The following is a 26,933-nucleotide window of genomic DNA, read 5'->3' as shown; positions in this document are numbered from 1 at the left end:
TAGGTTAAAAAAAAAAAAAAAGCTTTGGCATGTTTTTCCAATTATGTGGGGGTGGACTTGTCCTGATTCATTCACATTGGTTCTCTGGGTCCCTTTTTTGATCAATAATATATCTAGCTTAGATATGTAGTCTGTCTCTGTGTATTATCAAGGAAATTATAACACAAACAAACTGAACATAGGATCTTGGCTTCAGCATAGTGTTCTTACCAAAGCCAGGATTTGCTTTTCTCTCAATATTTTGACTGATGGTGAGGGAGCAATGGTGTAGTCCATAGAGAGCTAGCCCTGGGGGCAGCTAGGTGGCGCAGTGAATAAAGCACTGGCCCTGGACTCAGGAGGACCTGAGTTCAAATGTGACCTCAGACACATGATACTTCCTAGCTGTGTGACCCTGGGCAAGTCACTTAACCCTCATTGCCCCTCAAAAAAAAAAGAAAGAAAGAAATGAGAGCTAGCCCCAAAGTCAAGACCTAGGTTCAAGGTCTTCTGATACCTACTGGCTGGGAGACTGAACAAGGCATTAGACTCGTCAATACTTTGTGCATTTCTCTAAGATGATAAGGCGTTAACCTGAATTGGTAGAGGGAGTTGTCATTCAGGAACTCCCTATGTGAATAAAATCATAAGTTCAGTCCCTATACCTATCTTAATGGCTTTTGCACCCCTGCAGGAAGATGCTGTAAATAATAATACCCTGGGGCAGCTAGGTGACACAGTAGATAGAGCACCGGCCCTGGAGTCAGGAGTACCTGAGTTCAAATCCGGCCTCAGACACTTGACACTTACCAGCTGTGTGACCCTGGGCAAGTCACTTAACCCCAATTGCCTCACTAAAATAATAATAATAATAATACCCTAAAGCAGCACTTCTTAAAATTTTTCCAATCACAACCCATTATCACTGGAGAAATTTTTTACACAATCCCAGGTATATAGGTATATAGACTCAGTAAACAAATCAAACATTTATTGCCAAATTTTTTGCAACCCCCACATTCAGTTATGCCACCCCATATGGGGTCATGACCCACAGTTTAAGAAGCTTTGCCCTAAAGAATCTACTTTCTTTGTGGTAACAATTGACTGTCTCTCTTCTTATTCTATTTAAGTATTAATTACACTAAGTCATTTATTTCAGGTGTGGGTGGAATAGAAGCAGAAGCTGTCATGCTGGGACAGCCAATCAGCATGGTCCTTCCTGAAGTGTTTGGTTACAAGCTTCAGGGAAATCCTGATCCTCTGGTAACTTCTACAGATATAGTGCTGACAATCACCAAGGTAACTAACTTTGTGATTTCATTTTATAATTTTCAGGATGTAATAATGAGAAATAGTGCTCTTTCTCTCTGTCTCTGAATATACATACATATACATATGTATGTACATGCATACATAGAATTGGAGAATATTCTGGGGGTGGGCAGTTAAATTTCACATCAATTTCTGTATTAATTTCATGATAATCACTGCTTCATAATTCTTTTAAAATTATAGCTGCCAGAAAAGTTTGGGGTATATTTCTGAAGAAAATACCTGATTTTTTCTGTCACAACATGACTAATGTGGAAATATATTTAACATAATTGTACAGTATAACCTATATCAGATTGATTACTGTCTTGCAGGGGAAGGAAAGAAGGGAATGAGAAAAATTTGGAACTCAAAATCTTACAAAAGTTGAATGTTCAAAACTATATTTACATGTAATTGGAAAAAATGAAATACTATTAAAATGGAAAAAATATATGATTTTTATAATACTACTTGTGTTCTGACATGGTTGTTTTGCAGTATCCATCTTAATTTTCCATTCCAAATTCTGAAAAATTGAAAAGACACTTGGCTTTTAATAAAGGATCTCAGAGGTCCTTCTTTTTAGGAGAGCAGGGCTGCTTACGTGAACAGAAGTCAGATACTCTTTGGAAGACTTTCCCTGGAATAATGATTGTTTATTATATAAATTCCTTTCATTTTATACATTATGGAGACTTAGGATGTTTTGGAAGTTGATGGGGTTTTTTTAAATGCTTCTTTCTTATTTTTGACTTAAGCTTATTGGAAGATAAGGCTTCAAAATCTACTTTCTCTACCAACTGTCTTGTAATATTGAATAGTTCTATAGTGTAGCAAACTTGCTTGAAGTTACATTTCAGGTACTGGCATTTCTGAGTTTTGTAGAGAAACAGAGAACAATAATTTTCTGAGTTTGTTATAAATGTTTTAGTGGGAAATAGGTTGGTATGGACCTGTGATTTCAAATATGTAAGCAGCTTCTGGTGTGGAGACTCCCCTCTCTCCCCCCAGCCCCAAGCAAACTAATAATTCAGCTGTAACTTAGAGCCATAGTGAGTGAGTGAGGGCCTATGGCCATATAGTATATGTCAGATACAGGACTTGAAAGGACATATTAAGAATTCACTATCTGCATCCAGAGAAAAAACTGATACATAGGAGTATACATAGAATAAATGTCTAGAGAAAAAAGGGGAGGAGGGTTACATGATAATTTTTGTTGTATATTTGAAAGGAATAGCAAGTTAAACATAGAAGATTTGCAGTTCCATGTGCAATCATCTTTTTTATTATACTGTGTTATGAAAATGCTTGTTTTAGTCCATAATTTTAAAATAAAATAAATAGAAAGTGGGGGAAAAAAGGAAAACCTAGCCTTAATGACTCCATGGCTGATCTGCTGGCCACTGCAATTCCTTATCTGTGGATTGCTCTTCCATTTTGTACAATGTAATCCTGGAGAAAGAATATTTTGTAGAAATTATTCTTAGGTAAATACAATTGAGGAGGAAACTGATGTAATGAAAAGAATCAGCCAATTTTGCTATGACATGTTAGGATAAAGACTTTGAATGGCAAAGTCTTGGTCACTTATTGTGGAATTATATAGATATGCTAAAATGAATCGGATTGATTCTTTTTTTCCCTCAGATCTAATTTTAGCATGTTACTATATTCATGATAATTTTTTGAAGCCTTGGAAATAAGCCAGTCAACTACTCATTCAGAACAAGTAGAAATTTATTCTGAATGAACAGAAAAGAATTCAATTCATTTTTGCTATCACAATAATTTTCACAAGGAAGGGTGTAGACTGGTTTAATTTCTTTTAAAATACTGTATGAGTTTATTTTTATTTCAAGTGTTTACTTTCAGAGCTGGTTTATAGGGTACATCTTATTCTTGTCTTACCCACTGGCACATGGATACATCCCTGCATTGTTGTGTTTTCACATATTTAATTGAAGATTCAAGTGATCTCAGGGTTTTTGTTTGTTTTGTTTGTTTTTGTCCTTCCTGCTATTAGCACCTTCGCCAGGTTGGTGTAGTGGGCAAATTTGTTGAGTTCTTTGGACCAGGGGTAGCTCAGCTGTCCATTGCTGACCGAGCCACTATTGCCAACATGTGTCCAGAGTATGGTGCAACTGCTGCATTTTTCCCGGTGGATGAAGTTAGTATCAAGTACCTCATCCAAACAGGTAAGTGGGAAGTGAAAGCTTTTTCTAGAAAGTGAATGTCTGGCTTGATAAAGCATGGAACCCTGGATCATAAACTTGTGCTTCTAGTTGTGTCTCTGCTTCTGTTACAAATACATGACTACTGAACCTTCCTTTTTTTCTTTATGTTCACTGCATAACAGTATTGAAGTGTTGAGGAGGCAAGAGGTAAAAGCAATATTTTCTGAAGTTTGGAAAGTTATTTGGAATCAGTGAATATTGTGATGAAAGGATGTTTACCAAAAAACATCTTTGGCCTCAAAAATTAGAGTAAAAATAATAATTTCTATAAGGCATACCCTACATTGTTTTGGTGCAGCCAGGACTTCAAAAGACTGTGGAATTTCTGCCTTTCCATTGGCTTCCCTCCTTCCCCCATTCCTAGAATACTCCCCCTCTTAACCTCACCTCCTGACTTTTTAACTTTTTTCAAGACTCAGCTGAAATCCCACCTTCAAAAAGAGGCCTTTCCTTATCTCCTCCCTCCACCAACAAGCCACCATTGCTCCCACCCTATCCCCATGATATCACCTCTCATTTATACCACATATCTCTTTCATGTACATACATAGTTGTATGTATGTTGTCTCTTCCAAATGAGTGTGGGCTTCTTAAAGGCAAAGGATCATGTTTTGCCTGTCTTTGTATCCTCTGGCTCAGCACAGTACCCGGTACACAGCAAACCCTTAATAAATGCTTGTTGATTGACTGGCTTATTGAAGAGAACTTGCAATTAAATCATTCATTCAACTAGCATATTTCTACAGCTTTATATTTATTGATGCATTCATACTTTTCTGGTCTTTCGCTAGGATTTATCAAGTCTGTTACCTTTATTTAATTCCTTAAAATTTCCCTTTAGGTCGTGATGAAAAAAAAGTTTATTATATTCAGAAGTATCTTCAAAGCGTAGGAATGTTCCGAGACTTCAATGATTCATCTCAAGACCCAGATTTTACCCAGGTATGAAAACAATTACCATTGATTACAGTTTAAAGGAGTTTGATTTGTAGGATTTCTTTTTCTCCTTGGTAAACGTGTAAGACATTAAACAATGATTACAGAAAAACTTCAGGAGAACAGAGGGTGCCGAGGCTTAAAAACAAAAGCATAAATAAGCTGTAAATGTCTCTGGATAAAATGGAAATAGAGTGGAAATATACATGGAAAGTTGTGGCATGTCTTTTGAAAATGTAAACATTGCTTTCTTTAAAAATCATTGATTTGGGGGGTGGCTAGGTGGCACAGTGGATAAAGCACCGGCCCTGGATTCAGGAGTACCTGAGTTCAAATCCGGCCTCAGACACTTGACACTTACTAGCTGTGTGACCCTGGGCAAGTCACTTAACCCCCATTTCCACACACACACACACAAAAAAAAAATCATTGATTTTGGGGCAGCTAGGTGGTGCAGCAGATAGAGCACTGGCCCTGGATTCAGGAGGACCTGAGTTCAAATCCGGCCTTAGACACTTGATACTTACTAGCTGTGTGACCCTGGGCAAGTCACTTAACCCTCATTGCCCTGCCCCACCAAAAAAGAATAATTGACTTTACATCATGTAAACTATATCTACTGAAAATTAAGGGAGAGTTTGAAAATGTCCATATCTGTCCTGTGACAGCAAATCCTATGAGCTTTTATTAGGTACCCATTCCAGTCAAAACATTTCACTAGGCCCTGAAATAAGATAAGGCTTGAAAGGTTGTACAGTTATCATTCTCAACTTTTTTCAGTCCCTCAGTAACCCTAACCAAATCCCTTATTCAATATGAATAAATAAATTCTAGCGTTTTACTATGCATATGCATATAAGATGTAAATCACTTCTTAAAAGGTATACCAAAATTTTTGTCATTTAATCTATTGTAAATCAAGTTGTGCTTTATGGAATATTTTAATAAGATAATAAAATTAGTTTTCATATACTTCCTTTATTCCTGGGGAGGTGGGGGGTAGTGGGGAGCTTTTTTAGAAACCTTAGTCTTGAAGGCCAGGCAGAAAACTTTGAAGTTAACAGCACTAAGCCACTGAGGATTTTTGCTATGAGTTAGAAAAATTATTCTGGCAGGAGTGTAAAAGGATAGATTAGAAAAAGAAGGAATGGATGTAGAAGATCTGTTAGGTTCTTATAGTAGCATAGGTGGGTAGGAATAAGGGCCTGTTCTTGCTTAGTGACAGTAGGAATAGAAAATTGGGACAGATTTGAAAAGTGTAGTAGAAATAGAATTATAAGAACTTTGGTAATGAGAGAGTAGAACTTTTAAAGTTCTGGAACTCAGAGGCATATTTCAGAAATTGTAAATTTTAAGGTAAGACCATGTTGGAGTAATGTTTAACTTGGAGAAAGGAGTCATAGATGTTGAGAAATTGATAAATATTGAAGCTCTTGAGGGCAGTGACAAGAGAAGAAAACATTACAGTCTTCAGTAAAATTAGAACGACATAAAAAGTTGCTTTTTGTTATTGTTCAATTGTTTCAGTCATGTCTGACCCCATTTGGAGTTTTTTTGGCAAAGATAACTGGAGCGGTTTGCCATTTCTTTCTCCAGCTCATTTTACAGATGACAAAACTGAGTCAAACAAGGTTAAATGATTTGCCCAGTGTCACACAGCTAGTGAGTGTCTAAGGCCAGATTTGAACTCACAAAGATGAGTCTGACTCCAGGACCAACACTCTATCCACTGCACCACCAAGCTGGCCAAAAAGCATGTAGATGTGGTAAGAAGGAGAAAGATGATTTCATATAAACAAGGAGGAAGTAGAAGGAATTTTTTGTTTGTTTGTTGTGACAGAATTGGGGTTAAGTGACTTGCCCAGGGTCACACAGCTAGTAAGTGTCAAGTGTCTGAGGTCAAATTTGAACTCAGGTCCTCCTGACTCCAGGGCTGGTGCTCTATCTACTGCGCCACCTAGCTGCCCCTAGAAATTTTTCTTAATATAAAGGTAGAGAAGGGGTTGCCAGGAGCACCTTGGAAAGGCAAACAACTTCAAGAGGCCTTGAGGAAAAGTGATTAGAACAGAGATGAGACTTAAGGAGAAGTCATCATTATGCCACAGAGAAGGGGTAGAAGGAGAGGGGATGAAGAGAGATGAAAGTTTATAACTGTTCAATTGATCCATAAAGAAAACAGTTTTTCTTTTGTTCCCTGCCCTTCTCCTGGTATGCCAGTTTAAAACCAAACCTTTCCAGTAGCCAAGGATTGATAGTAGGATACATTGTTTGGTTTCCTATGAAATCCTGGCAGTAGAGTGAGGTGAATAATGGTATCTCTCCGCCCATGAGCAGAATTCCAAAATTTCATCACCTGACACCCAAGGAAAATGTCCAGTCCAGTAGGGCCTTCAGTCATCCCTTTCATTTCACCTTGTGCTACTCTTTTTTTTTTTTTTTTGTGAGGCAATTGGGGTTAAGTGACTTGCCCAGGGTCACACAGCTAGTAAGTGTTAAGTGTCTGAGGCCAGATTTGAACTCAGGTACTCCTAACTCCAGGGCCAGTGCTCTATCCACTGCTCCACCTAGCTGCCCCTTGTGCTACTCTTGATGGAATAGGAGAAAGAGAAAAAGGGATAGATAGTTGTTATGTATCATTTCTTTCTTTCTTTTTTTGCAGGGCAATAAGGGTTAAGTGACTTTCCCAGGGTCAAACAGCTAGTAAGTGTCAAGTGTCTGAGACTGGATTTGAACTCAGGTCCTTATCCACTGTACCACTTAGCTGCCCCAAACCCTCCAAATCCTTTTTTTTTTTTCAGGGCAACAGGGGTTAAGTGACTTGCCTAGGGTCATATAGCTAGTAAGTGTCAGGTGTCTGAGGTTGAATTTGAACTCAGGTCTTCCTGAATCCAGGGCCAGTGCTTTATCCACTGCACCACCTAACTGCCCCTGTTGTGTATCATTTCAGTGGGTTTATTCCATTCTCCAAAGTAAAAGAAGAAAACTATTTATGCCACAGTATGAGGCCCTGACAAGAAAGGATGTGGTATCCTGCCTCATCCTATATCACTTCAGGAACTGAATTTGGGAAATCACATATTTAAATATTTTCAAGATTGATGTTGCTTTTTAAAAAAACAATTGTATAGTTAATATTTTTTCTTTGTTTGTATAATACTAAATCCTAAAGTTCTTTTATGCAGATTGTGGAGTTAGATTTGAAAGCTGTGGTACCCTGCTGCAGTGGACCCAAAAGACCTCAAGATAAAGTAGCAGTATCTGACATGAAAAGAGACTTTGAGAACTGCTTGGGAGCCAAGGTAAGAGGGCCCCTTGGTGGCGTGTTTCAGTGTAGTTGGGATGCAACAAATTAGAGGATCAAAGATTTTTAGCTAGAAAGGGACCTTAGAGGTCATCTAGTCCATCATCCTCATTTTATAGGGGGAAGAAACAAGTCCACAGACGGCCACTTGTCCAAGGTTCCACAGCTACAGATGGAAATCTCACCTCAGTTCTCTGGTTCCAAACCTAGTACTTTTCCAGTTGAACCATGCTTTAATTTCTGTTCTGCTTTTCTAATTGGAGATGATTAAGTGGGCAATAGCTCAATTACTGGCAAAAGCATGCAGTAATATTTTCCCCAACAATGAAAACATTTCAGAAATTGGATCACCATGTCCAAAACAAATAATTCTCTCTCTCATCTGATTTCCCTATTTCTGTCCAAAGTATCATGATCCATAGTCACCCGTATTTTCAGCATCAGCCAACATTGTTTTTCACCACTCCCTCAACCCCTCATATCTAAATCCTCTTCCAAGTCTTATTATGTCTACTTCTGGAGCAGATCTTACATCCATGCCCTTCTTTCCTCTCATGCAACCACAACCCTAATTCACATGCTCCGTGCTTTTGCCTTGAATATTGAAATAGCTTCCTGCTTAGGTTTTCCATTCCCAGTCTCTCTCTTTTCCACTCCATCCTCCACGCAACCACTAACTGGTATTTTGAAAGCGCAGGTCAGACCATGGCAGTTGCTTGCTCTAGGAGGCTGAAGTCAGGTCAATAAGCATTTATTAAGCACCTACTATGTGCCAGGCTCCATGACAAGAAAGGCAAAAACAGTCCTTGCTCTCAAACTCACTGTCTAATTGGGGGAGGGGGGGGACAAACAAGGTATATATAAAATAAATTGGAGGAGGATCAGGAAAGTCTTCTCATAGAAGGTGGGATTTTACCTGGGACTTAAAGCAAGCCAAGAAAGCCAGAGACAGACAGACAGGGGAGGCAAAGGGCACAGCCAGTGAAAATGGCTACAGGCTGGAGAAAGTCAGTATCACTGGATCAGAGCACGTGGAGTGTGTGGAGTGAATTGTAAAAAGACTAGCTTGTGAAGGGCTTTAAAAGACAAGATGTTCTATGATCCTGGTGATAATAGGCAACCACTCGAGCTTCCTCTTACCTTTAGGATAAAATACAAACTTCTGTGTTCAGTGTTGAAAGCCCGTCACAGTCTGGCTCCACTTTAATTGTCCAAGATTCCGGATCATTGCTCTCCTTTAAGCACTCTGTGGTCCAAATAAGCTGACCTATTTGCTGCTCCCTACACTCAGTATTCCATTTCCTAGGTTCAAGTTAATTCCTCCCTACCATAGATTATAAGCTCCCTGGGGGCAGGGACTATTTCATTTTTGTCTTTGTATCCCTAGCACCTCGTATAGTTCCTGACATAGAGTAAATATGTTTTGATTATCTAATTCATATAGAGCATTAATATACGTGATAAAACATGACATTGTTTATCTTGTGAATGAATGTACCTTCACTTCCAGTTTGTTTCTTTCTTAAAGAATGTCTGATTTCATTGGTGTAGGTAACTTCCAGTGAGGAAACTCCTTCAACTAGTGTAATTATGTACCTATTTTTCCACTTTTAGTTGTCAAAAGCACTGCACATTAAGGCCAGAATCACATGGCCAGTTTGTATTAGAATTGATGCTTAAGAGGGTAGCTAGGTGGCGCAGTGGATAAAGCACCGGCCCTGAATTCAGGAGGACCTGAGTTCAAATTCATCCTCAGACATGACACTTACTAGCTGTGTGACCCTGGGCAAGTCACTTAACACTCATTGCCCTGCCCCCCCCAGCCAAAAAAAGAATTGATGCTTAAACACATGTTTTCTGATGTCCAATATACTAAAATCTCTCTTGAAAGGAGAAATATTCAGAGAGCTGATGATGAAAAATGCCCTCACAACAGAAAGGAGATGGACTAATATGCAGAATATGACACACATTTTTGGACATAGCCAATGTGGGAATTTATTTTGATTGACTATACTTACATATTATAAGGATTTTGTATTTCCCCCAGTTGGGAGAGAGGAAAGGAGGGCAGAGGGCAGAAAAAATGCTTGATATTTTTTTTAAAAGGCAAAAAAGACAAAACTAACAAGAAAAAACAAGGGGGGAAAAGAACATAGATAGCTAATGATGAAATCAAATATCAAACTCAGTTATCACAGACATGTAAATACAAACTCTTTTTAGTGGATCATTCATATTATTTAGAACACCTGCATCCATATTATGATTCCTATACTTTTTCGGAATTGTGACACTGGGTATTGAAAGGAATTATTTTTCTTAGTCTTTATTTCAGACTAAAACACTTTTGCAATCGTTAGTGTTATGGAGGTTTTAAACTTTATACTGGCCTTTTCTGCAAAAGGGATGTTTAATGTTATGCAATCCCCAATAAACCTTCCCAGCAACAAGGCAATGCTTTTATATACCTTCCTAATTGACTTACTCCCATTCACTGCAGGAACTTTTCCAAACCCTTTTCAGATCTTCCATACCTCCCCACCCCCACCTATTTTCTGAGAAAAAATCTGGCCATTCACCAAGAGTTTTCCCTTCTCTCTTCCTCCACATTTCACACCTTCCAGATGCCTTCTGCCACTATTGCCTCTCACCTCTGTCTCACATAAGAAGATATTTTTTCTCCTTGTCAAGGCTAACGCTTCTCCATGAACACAATGGATTCTATTCCATCCCTTTTTCTCCAGAAGATTGTCCCCTGTATCTGCCCCATTCTCTCACCATCTTTCCCTGTCCTACCATCAGCTCCCCTGCTGCCTACAAATATGCCACTGTCTTACCCATCCTCAAATTCTTCACATGCTCTATCCCATTTCTCTCCTCCCTTTCGTGGTTAAACTCCTTGAGAAGGCTGTCTACAAGAGGTACATCCACTTTCTTTCACATTTTTAATTCTGTCTTAATTACAGTCTTAGAGAGTTGCTTAGAGCACCAAAAGGTTAAGGGACTTGCCTAGGTCATAAGTTAACAAGTAGGTTTTTTTTGTTTTGTTTTGTTTTGTTTTGGGGGGCAGTGAGGGTTAAGTGACTTGCCCTGGGTCATACAACTAGTAAGCTTTGCTTTTCAATTATTCTTTAAATTATCACTGTGTAAAAACAAACCAACGCCTAAATTATCACTGTGTCATAAGTGAAGTATGCTTGTTTATGTCACATTACACTTAGAAAAGTAGGTATCACTTCTAATGTTACTAGATTTAGAGTAGATTTTTCTGTTCTTCTCTTTAGCAAGGATTTAAAGGATTCCAGGTGCCTCCTGAACAACACGCCAATTACAGGAATTTTATATATGATAATACTGAATTTACACTGACCCATGGCTCTGTCGTTATCGCTGCTATCACCAGCTGCACCAACACTAGTAACCCTTCGGTGATGTTAGGGGCAGGTAAGTCTATTAAATTCTTTTGCTCAAGGATACTGTGCAAATTTTTCTTTTTTTTTGGTGGGGCAATGAGGATTAAGTGACTTGCCCAGGGTCACATAGCTAGTAAATTGTCAAATGTCTGAGGCCGAATTTGAACTCAGGTCCTTCTGAATCTAGGGCCGGTGCTTTATCCACTGCACCACCTAGCTGCCCCAGTACTGTGCAGATTTGTAGAAGGCTGGCTGTCATTCTGAGTCTTCTTCTTTCTTTTTTTTTTTTTTTTTTTTTTGCGGGGCAATGGGGGTTAAGTGACTTGCCCAGGGTCACACAGCTAGTAAGTGTCAAGTGTCTGAGGCTGGATTTGAACTCAGGTACTCCTGAATCCAAGGCTGATGCTTTATCCACTGCGCCACCTAGCTGCCCCCAATTCTGAGTCTTCTTGAAAACGAAGGGTCATTTGTTTATCACCTGTAATTTGTTTGTCACCTGGGGGGCACAGTTGTGGAAGATTCTCAGGCTTTTCAGCCATAGAACACCCACAGTTTTGTGAGAGTTTGAGATGGATCATGATGAGTATTTTCTGTGGTTAAACTAACTAAAGGGTAGAGAAGCAATTCTGACAGGTTTTTTTTTAAAAGGCACATGGAAATAGAGGGTATTTTAAACAAGGTCAAATACAAAATTGTTCCTTGCAAAAGCAGCTGTACCTTCAAGTTCTTGTTGGAAGATTTAAATCAGAAAGGATTTCTGCCATAAGGAGCCCACAAGTGAAGCTTTAGAACCAAGAAAGTTAAAACTTTTTATCAAATAAACTGACATAGTCCAACCAAAGTCTACAAAGCACCTACCTATTCTGTAGGAGGCTGGAGGTAGAAAGACAAAAATGTAAAAAGACAAAACAAAACAGACCATTTTTCCCCTTGGGATATATTTATCCATATCTGCATATATTTATGCAGATTACAAAATATGGGACAATTTGAGCAGGTTTAAAACAGGACCAATTTGAGGGGACGAGGAAAGGCCTGTCTCTCATCTGTCAGGTGGTACTTGAGCTCAAAGGTTTCTAAGAGGCAGAAGCAAGTATGGGAGGAGATGAAATGCCAAGGTTGAAAAGCAGTAAGTAGGTTGATCTGAAGTATATAATAGCTGAAAGGAAATAATATGAAGTAAGTCTAGAAAGGTATATGGAGGCAGATTGTGAAGGGCCTTGGTTATTGTCCTTCATCCTCAAAGAGGACCAAAGTGACATAACTATGTTAGAGTTATGATACTGTGTGTCCGACTGTGACTGACCAGACCACTATGAGCTTGGAATGTCCTGCCACAGGTCAGGCATGAATAGTCCATATGAACATTTGGGGTGGATTCTCTAAATTTGCACATCTCATGTTTCATTTGAGTTACTTCAGTTCTGCTTTGCTCGTAGAGCACAGCATCCTCTTTGATGAGGACAGGCCATGCTGGAAAGTCCTGTGCCAGTGTTTCTCATGTCATGCAATCAATTCCAAAGTTCTTAGGAGAGACCTTGAGAGTGTCCTTGTATCATCACTTCTTCTGACCACCATGAGAGTTCTTGCCTTGTGTGAGTTCTCCAGAATACAATCTTTTAGGCAAATGTATGTCTGACATTTGAACAACATGGCCAGCCCATCAGATCTGCACTCTCTGCAGTGGAGTTTGAATGCCAGGCAATTTAGTTTGAGAGAGGACCTCAATGTTCAGTGCTTTATCCTGCCAAATGATCTTCAGAATCTTCCTAAGACAATTCAAATGAAAGTGATTCAGTTTCCTGGTGTGGGACTGGTATGCTAGTCAGATTTCACAGGCATATAACAATGAGGTTAGCACAAGAACTCTGTTCTTTGAGTTTGGTCATCAATCTAATACCTCCTTCTCTTCCCACACTTTCCTTCAGAGAGTCCCAAATCTTGAAGCAACCCTGAACTGAACACAACTCATACCTCTGTGAAGGGCTTTAAATGCCAAGCAGAGGAATCTGTATTTTACCATAGCGGCAATGGGAGCCACTGAAGATTCTACAGAGTGAGGCAATGGCATGGTCAGAGTTGAGCTTTACTGAGATCAGTTTTGTAGCCATGTGAAAGACAGATTAGAGATGGACTTAAAGCCAAAAAACACATTAGAAAGTTATAACAGTTATGATGGGAGGTAAATTCAGTCTGAACTACAACAGGGGCCATGTGAGTGAAGAGAAGGAAATGACATGAAAAATGCTGCCCAATTATGTTCCAAGGCCCTCCTGAGGAAAACAAGTTGAAGGAGGTGCTCAAGTTGCATTTTGTACTGATTTCAAATTAAATTCTGTTAATTTTCCATGGTTTTTTTTTGGGGGGGAGTCTTTTTTCTTTCATAGCATGAGTAATAATGGAACTGTTTTGCATGACTGAATATGGAGAACCAATATCAAATTGTTTACCTTTTCAGTGAGGGGGAAAGAGAGGGAAAGAGAAAATTTGGAACTCAACTTTTTTAAAATGAATATTAAAAATTGTTTCTTCATGTAATGGGGAAAATATTAAATAGTTTTAAAAATATTTAATTCTGATATATTTACATGAAAATTAAACCTTATAGTATCCAGAATCCTTTGGCTCTGTATATTTAACTTTCCATGCTGGCATATCTACAGTCATTGAGGATATGAAATCTCAGAGAGGAACACAGTGATACATGTCTATGGAAATGTATCTTGTTTTCAGAGTACCATAATAAATGACCTCTTTGCTCAGACCCTTCTATAGGAACTGCATTAGTGGTTCTATCAAAATAACAGTAACAACAGGCAGCTAGGTGGCGCAGTGGATAGAGCACCAGCCCTGGAGTCAGGAGGAACCAAGTTCAAATCCAGCCTCAGACACTTAACACTTACTAGCTGTGTGACCCTGGGCAAGTCGCTTAACCCTCATTGCCCCACCAAAAAAATAAATGAGACAGTATGTACAACACCTTGAAAACTTTAAAGTGATATATGGATACATATGAAAATACATACATATATACATATCCTATATATACACATAGCAGCTGTTTTTGTTACTGGGTTTGGTTTTGGGTTTTGGGGCGGTTTTTTGGTGAGGCAATTGGGGTAAAATGACTTGCCCAGGGTCATACAGCTAGTAAGTGTTAAGTGTCTAAGGCCAGATTTGAACTCAGGTCCTCCTGACTCCAGGGCCGGTGCTTTATCCACTGCGCCACCTAGCTGCCCTCATACTGTCTCATTTAATCCTCATAACAACCTTATGAGAATAGTGCTATCATTATCCTGATTTTACTGATGAGGAAACTTAGGCTGAGTGGTTAAATGACTTGCCCAATGTCACACAGGTAGTAACTGTCAGAGAGAAAACTGAGGTCTTCTTTTTTTTTTTTTTTGCGGGGCAATGGGGGTTAAGTGACTTGCCTAGGGTCACACAGCTGCCCAGGGTCACACAGCTGCAACTGAGGTCTTCTTGACTCCAAGTTCAATACTTTATTCACCTCGACATCCCTATTATGTAATGATGATCATGGATTTGGTCATTTCTTCATTATTTTTGCTATTGGGAGACTGAGCATATCTCAAATAAATGAAGAGTCTAGAAAGCCCCAAGTCCTCAGTTTTTGCCCATTTTTTTCAGCCAACCCTTCCAGGAGCTGTGATTTCTGCACCTACAAAATGGAGTGTTATATAAGTGGATTATATAAGGTTATTACCCTTCCAAAAAGGGACAGCAAGCTGAAAGGGGAAATGTATTACTTGGATAAGCCCCAAACTGAATAATCAAACTTGTAAATGACTGTGAATTGACTTGTAGAAATGCAAGAACTTGTCTCTGCACAGGAAATCTCCAATTTATACAGAATGAGTTTTCCTCTTTTTCTTGCTCCCTCCCCTCACTGGCCCCAATTCAGAACAAGTGGATCTAGGGTCAAACAATCATGGATTAAAGATTTGGCCTGGAAGTTACCATAGAGGTCATATAGTTCAACCCTGTTATTTTAGAGATGGAGGGAAGTGGGGCTCAGTTGTTACTTGCCTGTGATTGCACAAGTAATAAGCACCAGGCAAGACTTGGACCCTGGCCCTTTATCTCCAATATGCCAGTGCAATGAGCATTCCACTGTACCATTCCTAGTGCTAACTTATTTTATGCTTATCTGAAGGATTAGCAGTTTACTAGTACATGAGAATATAAACTCTATCCTCCTTGCCTAAAGCTGTTATTGCTGATACGAGATTTTGTAACAGCAATAATAATAGTGATAATAAAAGCTTGGATTTTGTGTCTTATACTTAACTTTAAAAAAATTTTAGCAAATGTTTTTATTTCCCTCAATTTACATATAAAAACAATTTTTAACATTTCTTTTTTTTTTTTTTTTGCTGGGCAGTGAGGGCATGTGACTTGCCCATGGTCACGCAGCTAGTAAGTGTCAGGTGTCTGAGGCCAGATTTGAACTCAGGTCCTCCTGAATCTAGAGCCGGTGCTTTATCCACTGTGCCACCTAGCTGCCCCCCAATTTTTAACATTTTAAAAATAATTTTTGACTTCCAGATTCCCTCTTTCCCTCCCTATCCTCCTCCTTCTTTGGAAAGGCAGGTATTTTGATATCGATTATACATGTGCAGTCATGTAGATTATATTTTCAAATGAGCCATGTTGCAAAAGAAAACACAGACCAGAAAAAGGGTTAAAAAAAAACAACAGAAAAAATCAAGTAAAACAGTATGCTTCTATCTGTATTATAAAATGTTTTATATAACCTGATTCTTCCTCAAATATGATCCAATGAAATAGATAATGCAAGTACTAACCCTATTGTACAGATAAATATCTGAAATTTTGAGAAGCTTAGTGACTTGCCCAGGGCAACACATTTAATTCAGAACAAAGTCAGGTCTTTTGATGCTTAGTTCAGTATTTCCATAAGACAGTGCTGTCTGTGCATCGTGCATACTAACACATACAAAATATTTTGACAGTCATGTTGACAAAGCAAAGAGTATACTGTCTTTCCCCAGCTAGCACAGCATTCGAGATCCAGAGTTTAGTGTGTGATAGATAAAAATGCACATCATTCAGTTTTAGGAGGTAAGTGGTTTGCTGCTGATTCTACTCCACTAGTAAGGGAACTAAGATGGGGGTAAAGGGCTTCCCAGCCAGGCAATATCAGAGCTGAGACTTGAACCTAGGTCTTCTGACTCTCAAGAATGCCATGCTTTCCTCTACCCAAGGTCTTAGCTACTATAAAAGAAAAAGTAGGGAAGTGTTCAATGGAGGAGGACGACAAATGAAACTTGTTTTTTATTATGGCACTAAAAGGTCTTTTCAAAACAGACAAACTATTCCTTTTGTTTGTGTTGCAGACGTCACTCTTCTTGTCAGTGCTGCAACAGAATGCCACTAAGAATACATGAAATCTGATTCAGGGTCACAGGAGGGGAACAAGTTGGTCTATTTTGCAACAACTGTTCAAGCAGTTAATATTTACATGCACCGTTTTGATGATATGAAGCTAATTCAGCTGCCAGTTGTTTTCTACACTGAAAAAAACAAGCCCTTTAGTCTTCAGGACAAAGGGCAGTAAAGTAAAAAAAAAATTATTAAGAAAAAATAGGAGAGGGGCAGCTAGGTGGCGCAGTGGATAAAGCACTGGCCTTGGATTCAGGAGGCCCTGAGTTCAAATCCAGCCTCAGACACTTGACACTAGCTGTGTGACCCTGGGCAAGTCACTTAACCCTCATTGCCCCTAAAAAAAGAAAAAGAAAAAATAGGCCAAATGATTCATTTAGTCTCAAATCAACTAATTCTAGAAAATAACATAAATGAGATGAAGCTAGAAGGACTTTTTTTTCCTTCTTTAGATGTTTCAGTAGGACTATGAATTGATCCAATGCCAGTTAAGCCCTTTTTATCAGGAGAAAACCTATTTTTATCAAGACTAGAACACTAGAGTGATTTGAAGACAGTGTAATAGTTTCAGTCTCCTCACCCTGGCGAAAACCTAGATTCAAACCTAGGTTGCACCACTTACTAGTTGCATAACTTTAAGCAAATTACTCCACTTCTCTAAACTCAAAGTAATTTTCTCATCTGCCAAATGGAGTTTATGGCATTATAGATTTAAAGCTGGAAGGAACTTCAGAGACCATCTCATATGACCCCTTCATTTTACCAATGAGAAATCAATCTTGTTCTGTGTTGTTTTTTTAAATGGGAAGAAATTTGCCCTTCCCAAGCCTTCAGGACCTTTTCTTCCATGAATCTTCCCATTAGTCAAAATAATTCATCGATCACATCTTCAGACTCTTTTACCACTCTGGTTTGTAATTCTTCCAGGTCAAGAGATTTGAATTCATTTTGAATAGCTGGTTAATGTCTTCTATCTCTTCATTTCTTTTTGGTTTCATTTCTCTTATCAGTCATTTCTAGTCTAAAGAGTATTTTCCTTGACAGTGAAGATGGGAACAAAAAAAAAGCATTGTGTAGCTTGATATTTCTCTGAGTCATCCATTAATGTCATTCGCCCCAAGAACACGGCCCACGTTTTCCTCATTTTTCTTCTTGTTTAACCATAGCTTTAAAAGCCTTTTTAAAAAATTGCTATCTTTAGTATTTTTTGCAAGCCTCACTTCATTCTTAAGCATAAACTTCTCAAACTCCATTTTTCTTAATCCATATTCTTGTATGTCACACAAGCATTATGTAAAATCTATGTTAGTAATTAGTAATGACCAGCTACGTAGCTCAGTGGATAGAGCATCGGCCCTGAAGTCAGGAGCACCAGAATTCAAATCTAGCCTCAGACATTTACTAGCTGTGTGACGCTGGGCAAGTTACTTAACCCCTAATGCCTCCCCCCAAAAGGTAATTGTGATAATAAAAATAATCCTTGTTTTTAGTTGAGCATCTGTCAGATGGAAATCTTCAATCCGGTACTAATTCTAGTGTACATGAAAAGTCACTTTCTTAAAATAAAGATATTATAACATGTATTTTCTCTCTTCAATCTAATCTCTAACTAAAAGCAAAAGGTAAAATTAAATATAGGAATGGGTACAGGACCTTTGATTTTATTGGCATGGAGAGTGCCCAGATGAGGAAACTACCTCTACCAGTATAGGTTGGCATCTTCTCTGCAATTTATATTCTTAGAGAAATACCTAGATCACTGAGAAGTTATGTGACTTTCCCAGAGTTACAAGCTATTATGTATGGGACTTGATCCAGGGATGTCTAGCTTGAAGGCTAGCTCTCTATCCTTGGTACCATGCTGTTTCTCCCCCACCCCCTAAAAAAAGTAAATTGAAACTAAATAGCTACATACTTTCAAAAACTTAATTCTTCCTACTACATATTTACTCATACCTAAAATAAAATAAAACCTGACAATTAAATGAGTCTCTATATGACCTCATCAGATGTCCATATAATAGAAATTCTTCCAGTCTTTTGATGATCTGGGTCTTCATTAATCACAAATTCTGTTACAGAACCACTCATTATTTATTTGTTTGTTTGTTTTAGTGAGGCAATTAGGGTTAAGTGACTTGCCCAGGGTCACACAGCTAGTAAGTGTTAAGTGTCTGAAGCCGGATTTGAACTCAGGTACTCCTGACTCCAGGGCTGGTTCTCTATCCACTGTGCCATCTAACTGCCCCTCAGAACCATTCATTATTTTTGGTTTTTTGTTTTGTTTTGTTTTGTGGGGCAATGGGGGTTAAGTGACTTGCCCAGGGTCACACAGCTAGTAAGTGTCAAGTGTCTGAGGCCGGATTTGAACTCAGGTACTACTGAATCCAGGGCCAGTGCTTTATCCACTGCACCACCTAGCCGCCCCAAGAACCATTCATTATTAAAGCCCGGTAGCACTTTGGAATAAGGGAAGGTAATGTCTCCCTCTTATCGACATAAATAGTTCAAAGTTAATTCTGTGCAAATTTTCTTGTGGCTAAGTAAGCTAATAAATACATTTTGGCAGTCAGCAGATGATAAGGTTCTGTTCCGCTTAAATATAACATATCAGAACATTTTAAAAGTTAGAGAAAAATGTATAGGAATATTTTTCTCAACCATGGCTAAGGGGAGAATTCTTAAATGAAAGTTAACCAAAAACAATTCAATTGCATGAAATTGAAAGCTCTTACACAAATAAAATCAGTGCAGCTAGGATAAGAAGGGGAAAGTGTCTGGGAAAAGTCTTTGCATCATATATTTCTGATAGGATCTCATATACAACATGAGATGATTACCACAAATACATAAATCCCAAAGCTATTTCCAAGTGGATACATGGTTGAAAACTATAAATAGTTCTCGAAGAAATTATGAACTATTAGAAAGCATAGAAAAGATTGCTACAAATCAAAACTACTCTAAATTTTCTCTTGATAGCCAGCAAATTGAAAAAGATGACAAAAGATGGAAATGTAGAAGCTGGAGGAAGGTAGACACAATCATACACTCTTGATGGTACTGCAAATTGATCCAACCATTTTGGAAAGCAATTTGGAATTTTATTTGAAAATGTGACCAAAATGTCCACACCCTTTGAATCAAAGATCCACAGTGCTAAGCATAAACCTCTAAGGAAGTCAGAGGGGGGGGGGTGTTCATAGTAGCGATTCTCGTGGCAGCAAAGAAGGAGGTGGGGTGAGGGGAGGAAGGTCCCTGTTGAATTAAGGAATAGATAAAGAGTGATATATAAATTAGTGGACTATTACAAATTGACAGGAAAGATTTATATGAATTGATGTAGAAATAAATAAGTAGAACCAGAAAAACAGTATACATAACAAATACAACAGTGTAAATGGGAAAAATAATAGCATGAAGCACTAGGCAGTGTGAAATAAAAAGTTAATAAATAATGATAATAACTTAGCTAGGAAGTGAGGAAGAGTTGAGAACATTTTTGCACTTCCACTCCTTCATCAGATTGGTGAGGGTCTAGGAGTATCAAAGGCTATTGGATACTTCTGATATGTTAGTTTTCCTGAGCTGTTTCCTTCCTCTTTTAAAATCTTTGTGACAAAAGATGGTTCTGTGGGAAAAAGGGATATGTTAGAAATGAGGGGCAGCTAAGTGATGCGATAGATAAAGCACCAGCCCTGGAGTCAGGAGGACCTGAGTTCAAATCCGGCCTCAGACACTTGATACTTACTAGCTGTATGACCCTGGGCAAGTCACTTAACCCCAATTGCCTCGCCCCCCCCAAAAAAAAAATGAGTGTGAGATTTTTTTTTTAAAAAAGAATCAGTGAAAAAATATTAGAAAAATTATCCTGGCAGTAGGATAAGAAACCTCTCTCTCCAGATAACTTAGGGAACCCAAAGGAAAAAAACTGTTTTTGTTAGCCTTTCTTTATCAGATGAATGAAGAAGCCATGAACCTTTTTGTTTTTCTATTCACAGGATTATTAGCAAAAAAAGCTGTTGAAGCTGGTCTCAATGTGAAACCTTACATTAAAACTAGTTTATCCCCTGGAAGTGGGGTAGTCACCTATTATCTAAGGGAAAGTGGAGTTATGCCTTATCTGTCCAGGCTTGGGTAAGAGAAAATTTTGTTGTTATTCTCACTGTTTTTTATGTGAAGTCATACATTTTCCTTATACCTCATAGTTTTATTCAACGAATCTTAACAATAAAAAACCAAACTCAGCTTCATCTACCTTAGCAGCAAATAAATTTTCATTTTAATACCTAATCACCAACATTTACATTGTGTTTTAAGGTTTCTAAAACATTGTACATATATAAATATCATTAAGTCCTCACGATTCTGTTGAGGTAAGCTCTATCATCCTCATATTGGCTGCTAGGTGGCACAATGGATAGAGTTCCTAGACACTGTTCCTAGAGTCAGGAAGATCTGAGTTCAAATGTGACCTTAGATGCTTACTAGCTGTGTGACCCTGGGCAAATAACTTAATTTCTGTTTGCCTCCATTTCCTCAAATGTAAAATGGGGGTAATAATATCACCTACCTCCCAGGGTTGTTGTGAGGATTAAGTAAGATAATAATTATCAAGCACTTAATACAGTGCCTTGCACGATGTAACTACTATATAAATGTTAGGTTTTATTATTATTATTATCACCATTTTACAGATGAAGAAACCAAGACTAAAAAGTTAGGTGGCTTATCGAGGGTCACACACTAGTAAGTGTCTGAAAAAGGATTTGAATTCAGATCTTTGTGAATCCAAGTCCAGCACTCATATCTTAGCTGCCTGTTTACTATTAGCTCTACATTTTTAAAGAAAATATAGCTCAAATGTTTTTATTTACTCATGACCTCTTTTACAATTTAGAAATATGTATTCTGTGTATTTGATCAGACTATACATTGACACCTCTCTATTTACTGACAGAACATAAACTATGCATTTACTTATCAAGTATGGTGTTTATAGGACTAGATCCTATTATCAACAGCAGATTGCATTTTTACTTAAGTCTTAATTTTTCCTGAAACCTAGGTTTGATGTCGTGGGGTATGGCTGCATGACCTGCATTGGTAACAGTGGGCCCCTGCCTGAGCCAGTGGTGGATGCAATTACACAGGTAGTACTCCGTCATACAAAGAACCTCAGAGGGCATCTAGTCCAAGCACCTCACAGATAGCACTGCTTGCTTTATATGCAATATGGGTGGTTTTGTGCCTGTTTTAGGAAGCAGGCCAGAGAGTAGGCTGTTACTATTTGAAAGGAAATAGTCACTTAGAAACAGGAATTAAAGGAATAAGTACAGAATGGGAGCCCTTAGAAGAGTATAACAAGTCTAAGCAGCAAAAGTATTTCCTCTTCTGTCCTGTTACACATAAAACAAGACCCAACATAAACCCTTCTCCCTAACAGAGACTGCCTTTCATCTGAAAAAAGTAATTGATAAAAGATCCTCTGTTGCTAATAAGCACTTGGTTCTAAATGTAAAGCCCCATTTGGCTTCTTTGCCAAAAGAAGAACTAATTTCTTCACTCATTTCCTGAAAAATCTTTTCATTTCCCTTACATATGGTACTTTCCCCTCTCAGCCAGTCTTGATCATCATTCAGCAAATGTTTTAGACTGCTTGGATCTTCCTTATTTTCTTTCATGTGATCATTTGGAGCTTTACAGAACCATCTGGCTCTCACCATTTAATTCTGAATTTATTGACTGCCTGTGTGGCACTGCATGCAACTACTGTACATGATACTACAGAGTGGAGAGGAAGAATTGTAAAAGGTGCCCTTCCTTTCAGGAAGCAACCTACCTAAGGAACTCCACTAGAAAGTGCACTTGACAAGAATCCTGAGTCTTAGGTTACAATGTGACTAACTAGCTATTGACTTTGGGCAAAGTTATTTAACTTCTCAGTTTCCTCCTCTGTAAACTGGAGGTGATGAACTAGATGATGCCTAAGGTCCCATACAACTCTGACAAACTACAAATGTATGTTTAAATGGATTTTTGATGACATTTTTCTACTGGTTCACAAAGAGGTTTATTTAAGACCAAAATAGGCTTCTTTGACATTCTTAGAACAAGATTCTTAGTAACTGGATGTGGATCTTCTCACCGACCAATTTATGATTGAACTTAAAGGAAAAATGCTTTATCTACCTAATAATGAATGAGAATCATGATCAGGTTCCAGGGCTTATCCAGGGAAACTGAGGATTAAATTTGTAATTAGGTCACTAGTGAAAAATGAGCTCAGTGGCAATTTACTGTTATGAATGTGAAATTATATAAGATATGGACTTGTTTTAGGTATGGTTGTGGTTTCCACTTTGAAGAAATAGTTTTCCCTGTTTTGAAATGTTAATAATAAACCATTTCTCTGCAGAAGAGCTAACTTTGCTTTAAAGTTTACAAAGCCCTTTGTAATCATTATTTCATTTGAGCCTCACAATAATCCTAGATAGGTAGTACAACAGTTGTTTTCCCAGTTTTACCAATGAATAATCTGAGTCTTAAGGAGGAAACTAGGTTATGTGACTTGCCCAGGGTTACACAGCTAGTAAATGGTAAGCAGGATTCGAACCCAGACCTTCCTGATTCCAAATCAGCACACTATTATGAAAACACTGCCTCTCAGAAATATTGAACATCAATCATTTTGGATAGATCCAACCTTCAACTTGATTCTCTTGCATATTCTTACAGCTTTGGAAACAGGGGCCAAGAAATTACTTCTGACAATCCACCAATTTGGCCTCAATCTTTTCATAACTTATAAATACTTAAAATAAAGTTCAAGTTGTAGTTTGAAGATCACAAATGCCTGTTGGAGGTTGCATGGGGAAAGGGCACAGTCTGAGAAGTGTTGGATAAGGTGGGATATGGAAAAAAGATGAATGGGCTAGAGGAAGAAAATGTCCCCATTTTACTGGCTCCTGGGAAATCAGGTGTTTCTTAAATGTCTGCTCTGTGGCTAGTACTAGAGATAAAAAAAAACAAAAGTGAAACAATCGTGCCCTTGAAGTACTTACATTCTTCCAGAGGTAGCAAGAAACATGTCCATATAAAGATAAATGCAAAATAAGTTGTAGGTGGGTTTTCTTGGGGGAGGGGTGGCGGGGAGAAGTAACTGCATTAGCCTCTGGGGAGATGAAGAAAGACTTCCTACTGAAGATTCTACAGCCCTTTCTGTAGAGTTTATTCTTTGTTTTGTGTTGTTGCTGTAGAGTGTAATAATCATATGGATGAGGCATTCATTATTCAAGAAGTCTCTCCATACCCAGGAAAGCATTTTAAAAATACAACTTCCTTTCTCTTCAAATGGGTTTTCTTCCTTTCTTTATCCTTGCACAGGGAGATCTTGTTGCCGTGGGTGTCCTTTCTGGAAACAGGAATTTTGAGGGGCGTGTGCATCCCTATACTCGTGCTAATTATCTAGCTTCTCCTCCATTAGTAATAGCATATGCAATTGCTGGGACCATCAGGATTGACTTTGAGAAAGAGCCATTGGGTAAGAAGCTCTAGCCATAGAGTTTGATATCAAAACATGTATTTGCGACCTATTGAAAATTTTTTTTCCTCCTTTCTTAAACTCACTTTCCCAATGTTAACTTTCCATACCAGCCCCACTCCCTATGGGATTGTCTCTCCTCTTTCTGAATTGCTATATATTGCGGGGCGATTGTGTGTTTGATTTCTTGCTGCTTTTATAGTATCTTGTAGTTGTTTAATGTATGTAAAGCTGCGGGGGAGGTGTTTCTTGAAGGACAAAGACAATATACCAATTTGTTTTGCATCCTCCTCTGTTTCAGGGCAGCTTTGAGGCATCCAATGGCACATTTCCACACTCTGAATGTACATTTTACTCACTGTCTCAGCACTGCCAACCTTTTTAATAAGCAGAAAAATGTTTTGAAAGGAAAAGCAAATTGTTTCTTGACATTTGGAGTAACGTTAACTTACAAGTGGGTGCAATATCAAAAGGTTGAAGTAGGGGCTGGGTGAAATCAGTGTTTAGCTTCTCAGTGAAACACACATGGACTCATTCATATAAGCAAACATGGTAAAACCTTGAAGCTTACATTTTCTTAAGTTGGTAAAAAGAGGATAATTTCCCTTTTGAAAATAATAAGAAAGCAACCTTTTTATTTTCCTCTTGGAGTTCAGGATACCATGAATTATGAAGTATGATTTCTAGGTACACTATTCATGTGATAAAGTTCCTTTAAGTATTTTAAGTAGACACAATTTCTAGAATAGTATTTGATTGAGTTTTCTCATTAGTAAGTTTTTTTCTTTCAGGAATAAATGCAATGGGACAGAAGGTTTTTCTGAAGGACATATGGCCAACCAGAGATGAGATTCAGTTTGTGGAACATCAGTATGTTATCCCTGGGATGTTTAAGGAAGTCTATGAGAAAATAGAGGTAAAGCCTTCTGAAATTGCCCCAAGTAACTAACCTTTCACTATCTTCTACAAATACTGAGGCTGACATTTGCTAATAGGAAGATTTGTTTTTTTCATTTGGCTGAATTAGCATTTTGAAAAGGCTATCTTACTTAACTTGAAATGGACACGTAAAAATAGTAAGATGGGCCTTCTAGAAGTAAGCAGATTGGCTAACAAAAATATCAGGCCGAAGGTTGGGAGTGGGAAGGGGTTAAAAGGGGGATGCTGGCCCAGCTCTTTGTAATAAGTGCTATTCTGCACATTTTCTGTGTAATGTTATAATGGGGTAGGTCTTACATTGTTCCATGTATATGTCCCCACCAGTTCCTCAGTGTTGCATTAAGGTGTATGCTTCCCAAGTAACTGGCACTCTAAAATTTTAGGATGGAGAATTTTAGTGATCCCAGCTTTTCCAGTAGTCTGGGAATCAGGATGGCTTGTGTAAAAAATCCAGTTTGACTTTCCTAGTTATCTGAAAAGCCACAGGGTGATGTTTCTGGAAATGTTGGAATTCCCCACCCTCTTCTGAGAGTAATCGGTTTATGCATTAGGAGACTCTGGATCATTGTTTGCATGTGTGTATAACTAGAGAAGCAGTGTGGTCAAGTGGATAGAGCGCTGGCCTTGAAGCCAGGAAAACCTGGCTGTGACGCTTGAGTGTCATGTAGTGCCACTTCATTTCCCAGTGTCCCAGGCAGCTCTCTAAGACTGTTACAGAGAAAGTGCCAATAGGCATTTGTAGAATGAGTTTCCTCCTCTGAGACCTCCCTACACTCATGAAATCATATGCCCTGTCCCTATTCCCCATATAACTAAGAAGGTACAATATCATGATATTGTGTTAGAAATCAATGATCTTAATGTAAATAGAATTTCTTTTTGTTTTCTACCTTGAACATGCAGATCAGTCTGATTATGTTTAATACTTGTATGTTACTTAACCGTAAACAGTAGAATGTGATTTTGTCTATTTCATTTCTTCATTTAGACAGTGAATGAAAGCTGGAATGCCTTATATGCTCCATCAGATAAACTATATTCCTGGAACCCCAAGTCAACATACATTAAATCTCCACCCTTCTTTGAAAACCTGGTATGTCTTTTTTTTTTTTCCTGGTATGTCTTTTTTTTTTTTAATGCTTCTGGGACAGCTAGGTGGTGCAGTAGATAAAACACTGGCTCTGGATTCAGGAAGACCTGAGTTCAAATTTGGACTGATGCTTGACACTTCCTAGCTGTGTGACCTTGGGTAAGTCACTTAACCCTTCTTGCCCTGCCCCCACCCCCGAAAAAAAACCCCCAACTGCTTCCAAAAGTTTCTTATGCTACCTCCTCTTCTTAGGTTCTAATACATTTACTCTGTCTGTATATCATTAACATCTGTGTCTACTTGCCAGTAGCTAGTACTAACCATGGGTGAAATACAACTTAGATATAAACAGGATAAAGGAGTCCATGGGTCTCAGACTTGGTCTGTCTGTTTTGTAGTGGAATTGGTTGTCTGTCCCATTAGAATGTAAACTCCTTAAGACTAGGCAGTATTTTTGCCTTTATTTTTATCTCAATACCTAGTTTCCTTCAAAACTCATTTCAAATACCACCTTCTACTTGAGACTTTTCCTCTCCCTCCCCCACCCCAAGCCAGCTACTTATAGCTTCCTCTGCACCCATAAAAGTTAATTGGTATATATGTGTGTGCATACATATACTCACATATATACATGTGTATGTATATATACATCACCTATATACACATGTGCACAGACACAGGTGTGTGCATACATACACATGTGTATATACACACATGCAAATGTGTGTTCATGTTGCCCTCACTACCA

At 38.3% G+C, this 26,933-nt stretch overlaps 1 protein-coding gene across 1 annotated transcript in view; it reads left to right on the top strand.

Moving 5' to 3' along the window:
• The window catches only part of ACO1 (aconitase 1), an 83,782-nt gene that overhangs the window by 42,732 nt on the left and 14,117 nt on the right, over positions 1-26,933 (top strand). Inside the window, exons 7-16 of the mRNA XM_043977628.1 lie at positions 1,142-1,281; positions 3,323-3,494; positions 4,375-4,475; positions 7,652-7,768; positions 11,058-11,217; positions 20,615-20,750; positions 21,682-21,766; positions 24,000-24,156; positions 24,948-25,072; positions 26,084-26,188. Of these exons, the coding sequence (XP_043833563.1) occupies positions 1,142-1,281; positions 3,323-3,494; positions 4,375-4,475; positions 7,652-7,768; positions 11,058-11,217; positions 20,615-20,750; positions 21,682-21,766; positions 24,000-24,156; positions 24,948-25,072; positions 26,084-26,188 (1,298 nt within the window). The remainder of the gene's footprint in view (positions 1-1,141; positions 1,282-3,322; positions 3,495-4,374; positions 4,476-7,651; positions 7,769-11,057; positions 11,218-20,614; positions 20,751-21,681; positions 21,767-23,999; positions 24,157-24,947; positions 25,073-26,083; positions 26,189-26,933) is intronic.

This window comes from Dromiciops gliroides, chromosome 1 (genome assembly GCF_019393635.1).
Source record: "Dromiciops gliroides isolate mDroGli1 chromosome 1, mDroGli1.pri, whole genome shotgun sequence".
Classification (NCBI taxonomy): Eukaryota; Metazoa; Chordata; class Mammalia; order Microbiotheria; family Microbiotheriidae; genus Dromiciops; species Dromiciops gliroides.
This window is presented reverse-complemented; position numbering and strand designations above follow the sequence as displayed.